Genomic DNA, 16,925 nt, shown 5'->3' with positions numbered 1-16,925 from the left:
TATGTAGTTCAAGTTAAACTTGGTAAATATATACATTACTAACCACCGTTTCCCCTCATATATCCAGGTCTTTCAGATAGGTACCCTGTTCTTCTATCGTTTATTTCATTAATCATTCCTCTTAAGTACGGCGAATTATAAAAATGATTACTTTTCTTTGGTAAATCTTTATTACTGTTAATGTACTTATTTATTCTTTCTTTTTGAATATTCTTGCTATATTCCATCATTTCTAATAATTTTTCACTTTTCGAAGCTTTATAATTTGAGCTTTTGTTATTCACATTATAATGACTATGCATTGATTCTAGTCTTTCTGGAGACCTTGAAAAAGAAGTTCTTCTTCTCGGCCTTTTTGTTTTCACTGTTGTTTTATCTTTACTTATACCTTCTATAATGTTATTTGATATTAAATTTGTTAATTCACTCTTTTTTTTGTGATACTCCTCATTTATTTTTTTATGTTTAAGTTCTATTTTTTTAATAATTAATAGTGGATCTTCTCTAAGTCTATTTAATATTTCCTTATCATCTATATCATCACAATCTCCTTCCCTTGAATCTAAATATACACCATTATCACTATATTCACCCAAAATCTTGCTTTTATCTTCCGGAATATTCTCACCTAGAAATATTGTGATAACAATAGTTAAAAATAACGAGTAAAATAGTCAAAAAGGAAACCTACCAAGCAAATACTTTTCATTATCGTATTCCGATAAAGCCTTTGGATTATAAAGGAATTCTAACCTTTCCCTCTCCATTTCTATTCATTATCAATTTAGACAAATTGATAAATGCCATTTATTACCTATTTTAAATGTTATTTTTTCTCAAAGAATTACATTATCTGAGCACTGAAAAACAACACTAAAAATACAATTCTTTCATGGAAATCATATTAAGACACATTCAAATACTTAATTTGAATCATCTAATCTTGAAAACTAATTATAATTAAAGTTTAAAGTATCAAAAATCCTTGTATACATTCCAAAACTTAATTTGTTTAAATAAGAATTTGGCGCGCTAAATATCTTAACATAGTGTTCAAAGTATAAACCAACGAATAACTGTGAGAATGTATTTTATGTATACTTAATAGAAAACAAGATGTTTTTTTCGTTTTTATAGTTCTTGAAATATCTGGATCCACTAACTTTGTATGGTAATCCATCGAAATATATAGGAAGAATAGTGTGTGATGACTAACTTTTGTTGACTAAGGAAAAGAAAATTGACTTATAAGAAAAGCGGACATAAACCGTATTCATTGATATAATTGTTTGACCCTATTTATACCTTAAACTAGGGCAATATCTACGAAAACAGTTAATTCACTTACAATTCATGTTAATAGCAAAAAAAAGACTGTTTAGAACTTTTATAATTCTATATACTTAAAACTTCAAAACAATAGTGATACATCTACTTAATAATATAATTATCTTTATTTTTAACTTATTCTACTTTCATTTACCTTAGCTCTCTTATCTCCCATACCAATTATATATCCAGATATGAAAAAAAAACTCAAAATGATGTCATACTTAATTGTATATCAAACCCGTTAAACACCATTTAGCCCTATTTCCCTGTCAAATTTTTTATACCTCCAGAATTTATAATAGAACCAATACTTCTCCTTGATGAAATACTGTTTCTATAACTAATAGTATCGTCCAAACTAAATCTTGGAGTTATTGAAACGCCTTTTTGAAGTCTCAATAATGTATCTTCTACAACTTCCAGAGAATCACTTACACTCGTGTTATAATTAGCTGTATCATCTTCATTAGTATAAAAAGCTTTCTTTGCCAATAGTCTCTGGAAATTCTGCATTCCCACTTCGGCGTCATCCAACAGCGACATACAATCATTCAGAACGGCAATACTCTCCATCTGCATAAATTGTGATTGATGACACTCATTTAGTAATTCTTCAATATTTCTGTCCATATTATTTCCTATATCGTATTTATAAGGTATTATTTCGGTATCTGCTGAAGATGTTGGCGAAACTATATCATTATTTTTATAAAGATCAACATGACTTTCACTATTATTGAGTTTGAGTTTTTTTTCTAGTATTTTATTCGTTATTTTTAATACATATTCACATTCACCACCTCCATCAGCTGAAAATTCATTATCTGAAGTAGGTAATAACCTAGATTTAATTTCATCTACTTCTCTTAGCGCAACAGTTAATCTATTTATATTCATATTTAACAATGCTATCTTATTTATTAATTCCTCTCTTTCTGAATTAATTGTTTGGCTTTTACTCTCGTAATAATATTTCATGTCTGGAATGGACCTTTTAATGTCCTGAAACTGTAAATCTTTCTTACCTTCATATTCAAACACTTTATTTAAAAAGTAACGATGTATACCACTTATTGCTTTAATCATTAAACCTTTATCCATTGCTACATCTTTACAGTTTTTCTCATCTTCTAAACCTTCTTGGAAAAGACGAATCTCTTCTTTTGACAGTTGCACGAGCCTCAAGGCTATATTATTATCAACAGAGAGTGTATCCAACATTTTATCATCATCCAGTTCTATACTATCTGTGAGATGATCTGAATTATTTCCACAATTTTCAATCAACGGAACCTCACTTGGATCAAACCTTAATTCCTTTATTGCTGGAATTATATCCTCTTTTACTGTATGATTGCCTTTTTCTGCTGAAAATCTAACCTGTTTTAAAGATTCATTCGCAGTATCAATACTTTTTCGAAGTATACTTCCACCCTTTTTCCTTGAAATATCATTGCTATCGTATTTTTTTTCAACCTCTACTTTTTCTTCGTTAATTTTATCCATTATTTTAGGGGATGGCCCAACACCTATATCATTTGTTTCAACTTCATCCCCAAAAAACTCCCGAAAACCAAACTTTCTTAAGGGAGTGTCACCACCAACCAAGGCATTACATACATTTTTTCTCCTGTATGTCACATTATTCCTGCTCATATTATTTTGTGAATTGTGATGCTCATTGTTACTAGTATCTATATTTTTATTAGTCGAGATCGAAGACTCTGTTATCCCTGGTTTTTTGGAATTTAATGGCCTTTGAACACCTGATCTTAAATCTTTCAACGGAGTATGCATTGACTCGATCCCTTCATCTACACTGTAAGCGTTTAAATTACTCATATTATAAGTAAAACTTCCTTTATTGCAAATTTCATCATTACCAACCGAAGAGTCAATAACATAGCAGTTATCATTTGTTTTTCCTTTATTAAAGTGCTTATTTCGAATGCTATTTAAATAATTTTCGTGATCTTGAATTCCATCTCTATTTATTTTTGGCCAAAAATCTTCTGTCCTCGGGAGAGGGGGTAAATTGGAAGAACCTTTTTGAATCCTCCTCCTTAAGACCTTTTCATTTTCCCTATAAATGTTTTCTTTAGGTACTGCTCTTGTTCTGCTTCTAGTATTGTATCCAGGCACTTCCCTGAAAGACATATCATCATTTATTATGTCAATATTATCAACCCTGTATGTACCCCTATTTCTATCTCTCATATCATACACACCATCAATATCCTGCGGAATTAATGTTCTTCTATTATTGCCTTTAGAAATAATTCTATTTTCCATATTATTAAATTTATCTTGCATAACTAACATATTATTCATATTAGTTTTATTAACTCCGTGTTTTATTGGATTGGTCGACATATGTGGTTGTAATAATTCCATAGGAGATTCAGTCATATTTCTATAGTAATTTTCGTCTGGCAAATTAATAGATTCAAGGAACGGACTTGAGGGAGCAACTTCCTCTTGAGCCATAGAACCATATCTCCTTTTCCTCCCCATTTTTAATTAAAAAAACGGAGAATATCCAATAACAAAACCTGTAACCTCTATTCTCTTAATCGTTTTAATGAAAAAAAACTTTTTTTCTGAAACTTTGCAAAAGGGTGGTTACTCAGTTTTTGTTTGAAAATACCTCCACCAAAATAATACTTTCCATTAATCACTATATAAATATTTCTAATATAGAAGATAAATGAAAGATGTATATAAATACATGTATATACGAATAATTCTGAACAAAAAAAAAAACAAATCCACCTTATAAATCACTTATCAATATAAAAAGTAATTCACACCATAAATTTTATGTTGTGTGGGGGGGGTTATACCGGTGTTTGCATGCTTGTCCACTTGAAAAAAAAATTGAACAACAAATTACAATCTGGAATAAGCGATTTAATATGAATATTCAGAAAGTACATTGACTCTATCTAAGGTTTATTGAAATTTTGTTTTCTCTTAAACTCTTTACTTTTGTCTGTTAATGAAAAAGTCATTTTTTTTAGTTCAGTAAAGATATCTTATTTTTATATTTAATGTTTCATTAATATGATTAATAATTAAAAATTACGCCGCCTAGAGGCGGTTCAATTATTATATAAAGTAAGTATTTCTTGAATCTATAAAAATGATAAACAATAAGAAGAAATGATATTATGTAAATACTTAATGATTTGAGTTATATAAAGATGAGCGAAACGGAAAAAGTGGAACACATTCATAAGTGGACCCTCCGTAACGAAGATAAGTCAGTGTGTTATGTAATATATTCTCTTCTTCAAGGTCTTCTATGCACGGTAAATATGATTTTTGGTAATTATATTATAATATTTCATTATAAAAAAGCCACAGAGGACATGAATTTATTAACCATGTTACTGATCACATTATTTGGTGAGCTATTAATACATGCATGTAGTGTATTACTCATTTTATTTGTAAGAATGTTCTGTGGGATAAGATCTTCAATTTATTTTGTTTCAATAGCTGGATTATTAAACATAATTCTTCAGGCATGTTTTTACTATATTTGTCTTGGGATAAGTGTAATTGCAATTTGGTCAATATATTTCAACATAAATAGTGACGGTAATTATCTTATTTCTCATTTCATAATTAATTATAGTGATAAAAATAGTCAATTTATGCATCAAGTTATTGTATACTTTATAATTGAGGCTTTTATTTCATTAAACGAGGTGTTATCTAGTATTCCTCTCGTATTTAGTGCAGTTATTTATGGTTTGTCCAGGGAAATAAGTAAAATTAAGGGTGACCCAATTGTAGAATTTCATAAATTAAACAAGCCTATAACATTCACGAGATATCAAAATTATGAAGGGGCTTTGGATAACTTCAAAAACAATTCACAAGTAAAACCTGAGAATTGTTATTTAGAACTATAGCATTTAATGTCGCATTTTTTATTTATTTATTTCATTTTGCCACTTTTAAATTGCATTTGACATGTTTTTTCTTCTATTGTGAAAATTAACCATGTATTTTGGTGGTTTGTTTAGCGCCAATTTTGGAGGCAAAGGCCCATTTAGTTAAAGTTAGTTGTTTAGCACTTAATAAGATAATAAATTGTTATTTTCGTACTTTAATGGGCAAGTTTTACTGTGAATATTGCGACATATATTTGACTCATAGCTCTACAAATGGAAGGAAACAGCATAATTCCGGAAGAAAACATATAAATAACAAAATCGACTATTATAAAAATGTAATAATGGCTCCTGGATTCAATGCACCCCTGCTATTTGATTCAGAGTTCAACGTAGTAGGGCACTTAGGGAATCTTAAGCAGTTCATTCAAAATAATTCAAACAACAATACTGGTGTGAAAAGGTCTTTCTCAACTATTAACAAAGAAAGAGATGGGACTAACAAAAATATTCCAAATAAAAGAAGCAATGTCAAACAGGGAAGTGGGTTTCACTTAAATAATCAACAAAATGACAATAAGTATATTTATAATGCAAAAAACACGAATATACACGCATTAAATAGTAATAACAGTAACAATAATAATGGTTCGGCCCAATCTAGTTATAACAGGGGAACTCGATACGTTAAAAAGGGATTTAATAATATAAGTAGTAACAATGCTAGAGGATCCAGTGGCAATAATAACTATAGTAATATTAACAATAACAATAATTACAATGTACAAAACCAACCTCAAAGTTCTTGTAATTATGGCAATAATAGCCAAAGCAATAACAACCAGCGTTTTCACAATAAGCATCATATAAATCACCATAATGTATTGTATAACCATCAGGACGACCACAACCGCGTTTGGAATAGTGAATACGGTATTGGTATAGGAAGAATCGGGAACAATACAAACATTCGCAATATACAATAGACTTATTTGATTCGAATCAAAAAGGCTCAGGTATTTATAGTCAAATGTTAGCATATTATCGTTTATTTGTCACTTATCTTTATAATATGTTCCTTGAACACCTTTGTATGTTGTTTTATATGCATTTTTGTTACACATTAAACTTGTGTCAGGTGAAATATTGTGACATAATCGAGGTAATATTTTTTGTATTTTCCCCCCTTCTAGGGGCAGTATCAAATGTAAGAAACTGTTTGTTTTCATTCTCATCTAATTCCAATAAAGCAGCTTGATTTCCGCACCTATAGCAGTAATTCGGAGCACTGAATACAGTAACGACATTTTCCCCATGGGACCACGTATAACCATCCATAATAAGTTGATGTGCCCTGCATATAGTTGAAAGTCCATTAGTATGTATAAATTTCTCACTTATATCTGGTCCGAATAAAAATCCAGCACCTCTTGGGGATGCAGACCAACTAAAGAAAAAGTTATGATTTGATGCTATAAATATTGCCCTTAGAAAAAAGAGTTTAAATTAACTTACCCGTCCTTTTCATCAGGATCTGACCATAGTAGATCACACATAGATCCTTCATGTGGAATTTCGTGAAACCTATTAATTGAGTTGATCCCGTCTATAGTCATTGCCTCAGGTGAAAGCCCACCATGGTCACAAAATATATGATGTTCAACTAATGCTCCAAGTGGAAGATAATCAAACATATCAGTTAGTTCGTGCCAAATAGAGGCATTTCCGTATTTTCTTATGCATTCGTCATAAAAACCATATATTTGAGAAATGTGTCTACACTCGTGATTTCCCCTTAAAATAGTGACTCTATCCTTAAACTTTACTTTAAGTGCCATAATAAGGCATATGCATTCAACACTGTGATATCCTCTGTCTACATAATCTCCTAGGAATAAGTAATTTACATCTGGTGGCATTCCACCAATTCTAAAAAGTTCAAGTAAATCAAAAAACTGGCCGTGAATATCTCCTGCAATTGTGACTGGGCATCTGACTTTTTGTACATTCGACTCATTTATTAATATCTCTTTTAATTTCGAGCATAAACACCGTATATTTGTTGCAGACAAAGGCTTACAAGATAATAGCTTTTCAATACATCTGTCCAAATCAAATGATTCGCTTTCATTTGTTTCGAGTACAAATCCATTTATTATTGGCTCTTCTGAGGTTTTATCATTTTCGATATTATTAGTCTCTGTTTGTGTTTGCACTATGGGAATATTTTCTAAGTTCATCTTATTTAATTATTATGTTTACATGTATATACATATATACATATATATATATATACATATATGTACATATATACATATATGTATATATACATATATATATATATATATATATATATATGTATATATGAAATACGTCAAATCTTTGTTTGCACTACATTAATTAACTAAATAGAGGAATTCCATAAACAAGAAACCTCTTAACCAAATATATAATTTTTTGTGTATCTACTAGGAACGTCTTTAACTATTTAATGTTTCCAAAAAAACCTCTTCTTGTTTTTATTATTATACCACACTTAACTAACCTATTTTGCACCCTTGAAATACTAAATTTAACTCCCGTTTATTATAATATATGTGTAAAATATGTTATTACTATCAATATTACTACTAGTTTCACCTCTTTTTTTATGCAGTCCACTCTTTCACTTTTTCTATAAAATAAACCCTTTATTAATTAAACTATTACCGCCAAATGTCTTTATACATTCATTTGATAAAACGATATTACTTATCTTCAAATAAAGGATTATCCCCAAAACTAAGTAAATATTTAAAGGGAGTATAAATCCGAACTAAAAAGATATATTATATCGCCTCTAATTTTTCTCTCACTCGTGTGTGACTTTATTACCAGCAATAATAATTTGTATGTAAAAACACTAAATAATATTCTTGTTACAAATGCAATCAAAACGTCACCGATATAAATATTTATACTTTAAAATAAATCAACAATACTAATTTATCTTTATTTTTTTTCAAATTAGAAATTAGCAATTCGGAACCTTAAAGCGATTAAAAAGTTGTAAATATAAAATAGGAAAGAATTAAAACTATTGTCAGAAATGATAATTGTATAAATTAATAGGGAAAAAATAACACGTAATATTACTATACAGATTCACTAAATACAAAATAATTGCTTGCACCCATAATAATTTTCTTCAAATAAAATAGGCAAACTCATTAAATTATACATCAAGTTCAGCGCCAAAATTATGTGGTTTTTGTTTTGACTAAAAGTGGGGCAGTAAACATGTAGTCGGTAATTTTGTTATGTAAGATTAAAACAAGTTGGCATGTAAAACCAGTAAATCGTCAGAAAAAAAAGACGAGTATAATTTAAAGATTGGTGAACAAGTCCTAATATATTTGTATACGAATAGTTGTTCAGGCATATTACATTACATGAATATTTTGTCATTATAATTGGTGCCTTTAAGAATTCATCTGGTTTACATTTAAAATATTTCGTTGGTATCATTTAAATTTGCAAGAAAACGAATTTAGGGTAAAACTGTATGATTTTGTTTCCACTCCTTTACTCACACCTCTTAAGAATAATATCTTAATTTTTTTAATTATCTTTATGTGATTAAAACTTTAAGGTAAATAATAATAAAAAGAAACTTAAACAAAATGCAACCTTTTAACTCAGTTGGATTGTGTTCTGCCAATTCTGATTCTCCAATAAATGAGAACTATAGATTGGGAGAGGAAAGCAAAGAAAGACGTTTAATGATGAATGAATTATGTTGCATTAACAAAGAAGATGATGTTAATAATTTAGAAATTGCTAGCCAATATGGATTGAATGATAATAATGAAGAAGGAAAAGAGTCAATATCTTCTCCTAGGAATGCTCAAATAGTTACAGTCCCACTGGTACAAGAAGTAAATGTGAGAGATAGAATCATAGAGGTTCCAGAAGTTCATATAAAACAGAAAATTAAACAAAAAGTTATAATTAAAGATGTAATAAGGAAAGTTCCCAAGCAAGAAATAAGGTATGTAGATAAAATAGTGGAAGTCCCTGAAATAAGGGTTGTGGATAAGTTCGTATCAAAACCTGTCACAAAATACGTGGAGAAACATATTCCTAAAATAGAAGTTAGGGAAATAGTAAAAGAGGTGCCAAAAATAGAGGTTCAATATGTAGAAAAAATAGTTGAAGTTCCTGAAATAAGAATCGTTGATAAAATAGTTGAAATTCCGACAATACACCATGTAATTAAAGAAGTACCTAGAATTGAATTCAAGGAAATTCAGGTTGAAAAAATTGTTAAAGTTCCAAAAATAGAAATAAAAAAAGTAGAAAGAGAAAGAAATGTTTTGGGTCCTGTAGAATATATAGATATTCCTGTTGAAAAAATTATATTAAAACCAAGCCCTCAAATAATTGAAAAAATTGTTCAAGTTCCTGTCCCTAAAGAAGTTATTGTTGAAGTTCCAGTATATAATCCTAACATAAGAGATTGTATTGAAATTGAGGTTGATAACTATAAAACAATTGAAAAAGAAGTCGAAGTTCAGGTTCCAGGAAAAATTATTCCTGTACCTGTTGAGGTTGAGGTTGAAAAAATTATCGAAGTTCCTGTGCAAGTTCCCCAGGAACATGTTAGGATAGTTCAAAAGCAGGTACCTCAGTACATTGAACATATAAGGACTGTTGAGATACCTCAGTATCAAGATGAATTCGTTGAGGTTCCTCAATATGTTCCGATGGTTCATCACACCATAATTAAGCCTGTTGTATCTCAAGAGTACAAAGAACTTCCGCCAGTCGTTGAGCAAGGTGATGTACGATATGTAAAGGAACCTCCACAATATCTAGAAACAGAGTATGTTCACGGAGAGGCAATTGAACTTGAAGGCGATACTCCACTCCCCTCCCCGCCTTCCCCCAAATATACTACTATAAAAGTGTCAAGCGACAACGACTAGCAGGTCCGCACGATAATCAGTACCAAGTGGAGGTGAGGCACAGGACCGCACAGGGAAGCACTCGAACCAGTCCCGCGGTCAGACCGCGACCCGGCGTTTCCAGTGTCGGCGAAGCGTCGGCACAGTGGATAGCAGGGGGCGTCATCGACCACGAGACGAGGGCCACACAGAGCCGGATAACAGAGTTTAGAGATACATTGGTTTCACGGTTCGACCTGTGTCGGTCGTAGGGTATGCTGCACAAGTCGGCAGTGTAAGGACGAGGCAACAAGCTGATTAGTGCATGAGCGAGCTCAGAGGTCACTAAACACCCAGCCAAAAATTTCTGTGACTTGTAATAGGTCCCGTGGGACCCATATCAGTTGTCACACTGATAAGAACAGATACTACACTTGATCATAGCCAAAAGGCCGAGAAGGTATGACCATCCTCTTCCCCTAGGGTGCTGTCTTTATTTTCAAATACGATTTTGTGATGGCTCTCAAGTATTTAGTTTAACCAGGCGGGCATACAACATTTTGCCTATTAATTAAAAGTGCTGTTATTAATACTATATAATTTTCTTTTGTGGAAAAAGGTTTTATTCATTCTACCTATCAATATTCACGCTGCTTTCTTATGCTCTTCAACACACATTTTTTTATCTGTATGTATTTTATTTGAATGATTATTAACGCTATCTTTATTTTGAGGCCTGTGTATATAACATTTCGGCGGTAAAAGTTTTAGCCAAAATTTACCTAGTATTTATAGGCGGTAGATTTTGAAAATAAATTGTCATGGAAGGTTTTATTTGACCGAAAAATTACAGGTAACAAATAGTGCTGAATTATAAAAGTGAAAGTTGAGTAATGAATACAAGGATTTCAAGTTATTGTTTTATGAATTAAACTTGCATTAAGACTACACTATTTAATTGAAATGAAAGGAAATGAAATACCAAATAGTACATTGTTCAAGTATAATGAATTGGACGGATCAAATGCATTAATATTGCCCTCATCAAAAGAGGAAAGAAAAAGATTGCATCAGATTAGAAACAAGGAGAAAGATTTAACTGATGCTACAGATGTTAAGAATAAGAAAATGAGTAAAAGAAAAAAAAGGAAATTGCAGCAGCTGGAAAAAAAAAAATTAAACGCAGAATTTCATGAGAGTTTAAATAATGAAATTAAAAAATATAGCTTGACGAATAAAGAAATAATGTTGATGATGAGTGTATCTAATAGTAAGATTACAAGAAGGCAAAAAGATATTTTGAAAAAAAGATTTGAGAAACTTAATTTAGGTATTCCAGATTTTTTAAAGGAGAAAATGCCAAAAAAGAAATCCTTAGATGAATATTATGAAGACGATTGGACTAATGTGAGATCAGATGAATATGTGGATGAGAGTGACAAGAATATAAACTTAAGTACTGAAACCATAAATGAAAATAATTTAAGTGAATTTAATAATGTTGATGAAAACAAAGAAGAAAACTCTGAAAAGGATAGTAAATTACCTTCTAATAACGAATCTAATGAATTAATCGATTATAAGGCAACGAAATACGTCAAGAAATTAAGCGAATTAAAGGTAGTAGAAATGAATGATAGACCTAAAATAGTAAGAAATCCTGAAATAGAACTACAACGTTCTGATTTACCTGTTAGAGTGTATGAATACGAAATTCTTGATTCAATAGAGAATAATGATTTTGTAATAATAACAGGAGCAACGGGAAGTGGAAAATCAACTCAAGTACCACAATTACTCTATGAGATGGGTTATTGCCCATTTAAATCTAATTCTTCAAGTAACATTGGAAAAAGATTTATGATAGGATTAACACAACCAAGGAGAATAGCTGCAGTTTCCCTTAGCAAGAGAATAGGAGAAGAACTTAACGATCCGGAGATTGTAGGTTATCATGTTCGCTACGATAGCACAAATTACACCAATAAAACAGTAATAAAAGTAATGACAGATGGTATTTTGCTTCAAGAGATTCAAAGAGATCTACTCTGTTCGAATTACTCCGTAATAATAATAGATGAGGCTCATGAGAGAACTGTGAATACAGATATTTTAATAGGATTACTTTCCAAAGTAGTTACATATAGACGATTAGAATACGAAAAAAACAGAGAAAAGGCAGAATTAAAGGAAAACAACATATTACCTCCACTCAAATTAATAATAATGTCTGCAACATTAAGAGTAACAGATTTTTCTGACAATCCTAAACTATTTAAAGAGCCACCACCAATAGTTGATATAGAAACTCCAAATTATCCTGTTACTATTCATTTTTCAAAACATACTCCTACTGATTATATTCTGGCAGCATATAGAAAAATATTGCAAATACATAAAAAACTTCCAACAGGATCTATTCTTGTATTTGTAACTGGTAAGAGAGAAGTCAAAACCCTTGTGGACATGATTAACAAAAGATTCAACAAGAGAAGTAAGAAAAAAGTTATTAAAAAATATTATTCTGAAGATTCCTCTGTTTCAAAACTTAACTGTCTACTTGATCTTAAGGAAAACGATGATGAAATTGATGAAGAGTTGGAGATAGATAATTTTGATGATTGCTGTACTGAAGATGAATATCAAGATGCGATAGAATTTGATGAGGATGACAGTGAAGACGAAAATGAAGAAGATGTAATTGTACAAGAAGATGTAGAGTACACAATTGATACTGAAAAAAATTTAGAAGATAAAATGAATACAGATACAATTTGGAACAATTTTAATGAAAGGGATAATAGAAAAAGAAAAATAAGGCTACATAAGGATGTTGACCCTACTGTTTGGAAAGGTGGTGGTTATATTGAGGAAAGCGGTGAAGCTAACGGAAACATTGACACAAACACTAAATTTATGGAGAAAAGCAAAGATAGTATCGTGACACTAAAGCCAATACCTCTTTATGCATCTATGAGTTATGATGAACAGAAAGAAGCATTCAAATTACCTGAATCAAATAATATAAGGCACGTTATTATCTCAACAAATGTATCTGAAACCTCAATTACTATTCCTAATGTTAGGTATGTGATAGATACCGGGAAGGAAAAAAGAAGGCAGTATTCCAAGAACATGGATTCATCACAATTTAGGGTAGATTGGATTTCAAAAGCATCATCAAATCAAAGAAGTGGGAGGGCAGGAAGAGTAGGTCCTGGTCATTGTTACAGATTGTATTCTTCTTCAGTATTTGAGAATATATTCCCAAGATTTTCGCCTGTCGGTATATTATCTATACCACTTGATTCAATATTACTTTATATGCATTCTTTGGGTATACCTGATGTGTTCAATTTTCCGTTTCCAACTCCACCAGAAAAGAACCAAATAGAGAAATCATATGAACTTCTGAGAACATTGGGTTGCATTGAAACAGTCGGTGGAAAGCCAAGAATTTCTAGACAAGGGATTTCATTATCAAAGTTGCCCTTAGCCCCTAGATACGGAAAACTTTTGTTAATGACAATAGCATACATTAGAAAAAATATTAAGGACGGTTACAATGAACAAATGGAGTTATTAAAGCAAATTTGCATAGTTGTTTCATTTTTATCGGTTGGAAATATCAGAGATAATATCATGGAAGATCAAGGTAATTTAAGTGACGATAATAATGAGTTTTGTAATCTACCTAAATCAACTTTTGGAAATGATATTGAAGTTAGTTTGTGGTTATGCATCAAATACATAGAATATTATGGTTCTGGTAGAAGGAGTGAAAGGGAGCTTTCTGATAGATTTTGCAGAAATTTTAGTTTAAATTCAAGGGGAATGTCTGAAATGAGATTAATGTCGCAACAACTCTACAATATTGCAATTAATAGGTATATAAATATAAAAAATGCTGACAATTCACTTGAAAAAATATTTAAAGAAGCTAATAAACTAGTACCATTATCATTTCCAAACAATATTCAAAAACAAGTAATTAGAACCTTTTTTATATCATGTTTTATAGATCACATTGCAGTTAGGATCGATGGAAGTCTAATAAATAACGTAGCATATTTAACTCCAGATGAAGTAAATAACTTTGAATCCAAAATTACAACGGTTGACTCTAGTAGCATTATAAAAAGTATAAAGCCAAAATACGTTGTTTATGGCCAAATAATATCTATAGCTGATAACTTAAAACAAATACTTTGTAATTGTATTTTAATAACTCCGGATGATATCTCTAAAGCCACCTCATTAGTACACCCATTGATTGATTGCTCTAAGATTTTGACTTACCCCACTCCATATTACAGTTCCGAACAGGACAGAGTATTTGGTTATTGCACCCCAAAATACAGAAATGGTTCAGTTGTAATTGATCTCCCATCTTCAGAAGTGGAAATAGACAGGTTTTCGATGTCCTCCTGTGAAGTATTTGCAAAAGCTATCTTAGATGGGCAGGTTTTTAGGCAATTCGGGGATCAAGAAGTAATAAAATACTTGAAAATAAAAAACAACTCTAAAGCTTTTAAATATTTTGCTTATTACTTACAAAGAAACAAAGCATGTTCTAAAAATGATATAAACATTATTTTTGGAAAGAGAAGAGATTTTTTGCTAAAAGAAATATTATCCCTATATGAAATTTCAATCCACAATAAAATTAGAAATTTTTGGCCACCAATTTAGATAGTTTGAAAAACAAATTTACTAAGATCTATAGTATATATTTATATATTTATATTTGTCCGGACATATACACGTTATATAAAATGTTTGAATTACTTTTTTTTTCATCTACATTTAAATATCAATACTTTTAATATACGTGCATGCATGCAGGAAATATATGCATTTATATATATCGTAATGGTTTTGTGTGGACAATTAAAATAATTGCGGGAAGTTTTTGAATAAATTTGTGTTGAATATAGAAAAGCAATATTTGTGAATAAATAAAATAAAGTTTGTTTTTTTCTTTTTTAAAAAAAAAAATATTTACTTCCTTTTGTTTATTTTATAACACAGTACAATCTCTGAACAATTTTGGTTTTTTTCTTCTTATAGGGAGGGAGAAGCAAAATGGGATTGAGTACGGAGGATAAGGGGGTCGACTCTTTAAATCGTGAAAGTGATTCAAAGGATCTTGTGTTATATTCTAAAGAAAGGGAAAATAGTAATAATTTGTCGCAACAAAAGTTTTGGGATTCAATTAATCAGGGAATCAATCTATTAGTTGGCCTTTATGAGGGAATACACTCAGCATGTACTGCAACTGATATAGATAAATCTGATCTTTTAACAGAAATTACATTTACCGATGGGAAACAATACAATGTTGGAAGAAACGGATTATTTGGGCTTGACTTCAATTCAAATGACACATCAACTACAAATACAACAAGAATACCGTCTTTAATTAACATGAGCGATTATCTAAGCGCATTATCATCAAAATCATCAAGTTTACATGATTTATCATATATTAATGTGAATAACTCAGATAATTATACATTAAACAGAAGTATTCTAAATGACACATCAATTCAACTTCCCCATTCAGATGTTCCAGATTTGTCAACGCATACAAAAATGTATGCAACACGTTCACATATTTCATTATCTATTCTTTGTTCAAAAAATATTGACAAAATAATTGAAACAAGTATAATATGCGGTGATTTTAAGTTAAAAGGTCCAGGATTTAGGGTAGAGAACGTTTACATTCCAATTAGAAGTGAGAAACAGATAGTAGAAGTAAAGTTAACTACATTTAATAATAATGGAAAGAGAGATGATTTGATTATTGAAATACCTTTATCTGCAATACATGAAAGCGGAAATGAATATAAATTCTGGCTTTCTTTAAGCTCTGCGAAAAACAAGTATTCAAATGATTATAGCGATATACTTCCTGAGGCTGTTTTCCGTTTAAAAGTATTGAATGGAAATTCTCTTGCCGAGGATATAAATGGTCCTAGAATATTAGTAAGTTTGAAGAAAACTATGAGTGGTATAATAAGTGATAGCAGCTTGCTCAAAAGTAGCTCATTAAATGATATATCATCACCTAATTTCAAAAATATGAATTTAAATCGTACCAATTCTTTGATTTATGTTGGATTGTATACGGACCCCATAGATATTGAATTATCTCATATATTGAACTCTAACTCACTCTTATTGGAGAATAACAATATAGAGAAGTTAAATAATGTAGATAATCAATATAAAATAAACAACATTCAAGTTAAAATTGTGTATGGAAGTGGCAATTTGTCTGATATTTTATTTGTACAAGATGATACGTCTAGACAACCACTAATTGATTATTTAAACAATACAAATGATAATATTGAATGGTTTTCAAACGAACCAACAAATGCAACTGAATTAGTTCCTTCTGGAATACTTCCAGATTTTACAGGAACCCCTGCTCCGTGGGAAGTTGAGAATGATCGTAGAAAAGCTATGGAATTAGCTTGTCACAGAGTGGCTTTAAGAGAACATATTGCACTCCAATATTTGATGGATACTGGATGTATGAATTTACCAAAACCCAAATTTTCGAAGTGGTTAAATCCACCATGCTTTAGAATAGGCCCCAAGTATCATCCAGTTCCAATGAGTTACAATTGGGGTCCAAATTACACAAATATACAATTAATACCTCTTGAAAAACCAAGAAAAATAAGATAGTTACTATTATCGCCTTGAAATAACTGTTTAGTAAAATAACACAAAAATATAGTTTTAACAAGAC

General features: G+C 30.5%; 8 protein-coding genes across 8 annotated transcripts; 5 read left to right on the top strand and 3 right to left on the bottom strand.

The window, feature by feature from the left end:
• Positions 1-38: 38 nt before the first annotated feature.
• On the bottom strand, positions 39-767 carry FG379_000049 (uncharacterized protein; the record flags this gene model as incomplete). The annotated part of the gene is made up of 2 exons (XM_067326589.1): positions 39-628; positions 692-767. The coding sequence occupies 2 exons, from the start codon at positions 765-767 to the stop codon at positions 39-41; spliced, it is 666 nt and encodes a 221-aa protein (XP_067183003.1).
• Positions 768-1,590: 823 nt separating this feature from the next.
• On the bottom strand, positions 1,591-3,846 carry FG379_000048 (uncharacterized protein; the record flags this gene model as incomplete). Its single annotated transcript, XM_067326588.1, has 1 exon — positions 1,591-3,846. The coding sequence occupies one exon, from the start codon at positions 3,844-3,846 to the stop codon at positions 1,591-1,593; it is 2,256 nt and encodes a 751-aa protein (XP_067183002.1).
• Positions 3,847-4,535: 689 nt separating this feature from the next.
• Positions 4,536-5,252, top strand: FG379_000047 (uncharacterized protein; the record flags this gene model as incomplete). The annotated part of the gene is made up of 1 exon (XM_067326587.1): positions 4,536-5,252. The coding sequence occupies one exon, from the start codon at positions 4,536-4,538 to the stop codon at positions 5,250-5,252; it is 717 nt and encodes a 238-aa protein (XP_067183001.1).
• Positions 5,253-5,452: 200 nt separating this feature from the next.
• FG379_000045 (uncharacterized protein) lies at positions 5,453-6,220 on the top strand (the record flags this gene model as incomplete). Its single annotated transcript, XM_067326585.1, has 1 exon — positions 5,453-6,220. The coding sequence occupies one exon, from the start codon at positions 5,453-5,455 to the stop codon at positions 6,218-6,220; it is 768 nt and encodes a 255-aa protein (XP_067182999.1).
• A 148-nt stretch (positions 6,221-6,368) lies between these two features.
• On the bottom strand, positions 6,369-7,474 carry FG379_000044 (uncharacterized protein; the record flags this gene model as incomplete). Its single annotated transcript, XM_067326584.1, has 2 exons — positions 6,369-6,681; positions 6,750-7,474. 2 exons carry the CDS (start codon positions 7,472-7,474, stop codon positions 6,369-6,371), a joined length of 1,038 nt encoding a protein of 345 aa, XP_067182998.1.
• Positions 7,475-8,896: 1,422 nt separating this feature from the next.
• On the top strand, positions 8,897-10,201 carry FG379_000043 (membrane skeletal; the record flags this gene model as incomplete). Its single annotated transcript, XM_067326583.1, has 1 exon — positions 8,897-10,201. The coding sequence occupies one exon, from the start codon at positions 8,897-8,899 to the stop codon at positions 10,199-10,201; it is 1,305 nt and encodes a 434-aa protein (XP_067182997.1).
• Positions 10,202-11,122: 921 nt separating this feature from the next.
• On the top strand, positions 11,123-14,851 carry FG379_000042 (ATP-dependent RNA helicase; the record flags this gene model as incomplete). Its single annotated transcript, XM_067326582.1, has 1 exon — positions 11,123-14,851. One exon carries the CDS (start codon positions 11,123-11,125, stop codon positions 14,849-14,851), a length of 3,729 nt encoding a protein of 1,242 aa, XP_067182996.1.
• Positions 14,852-15,244: 393 nt separating this feature from the next.
• On the top strand, positions 15,245-16,861 carry FG379_000041 (uncharacterized protein; the record flags this gene model as incomplete). The annotated part of the gene is made up of 1 exon (XM_067326581.1): positions 15,245-16,861. The coding sequence occupies one exon, from the start codon at positions 15,245-15,247 to the stop codon at positions 16,859-16,861; it is 1,617 nt and encodes a 538-aa protein (XP_067182995.1).
• Between the last annotated feature and the right edge of the window lie 64 nt (positions 16,862-16,925).

The sequence above is a fragment of the Cryptosporidium bovis genome (genome assembly GCF_009768925.1).
Source record: "Cryptosporidium bovis isolate 45015 chromosome Unknown contig_1, whole genome shotgun sequence".
Classification (NCBI taxonomy): Eukaryota; Apicomplexa; class Conoidasida; order Eucoccidiorida; family Cryptosporidiidae; genus Cryptosporidium; species Cryptosporidium bovis.
The sequence above is the reverse complement of the archived record's forward strand: the minus strand, read 5'-3'. Positions and strand labels throughout refer to the sequence as shown.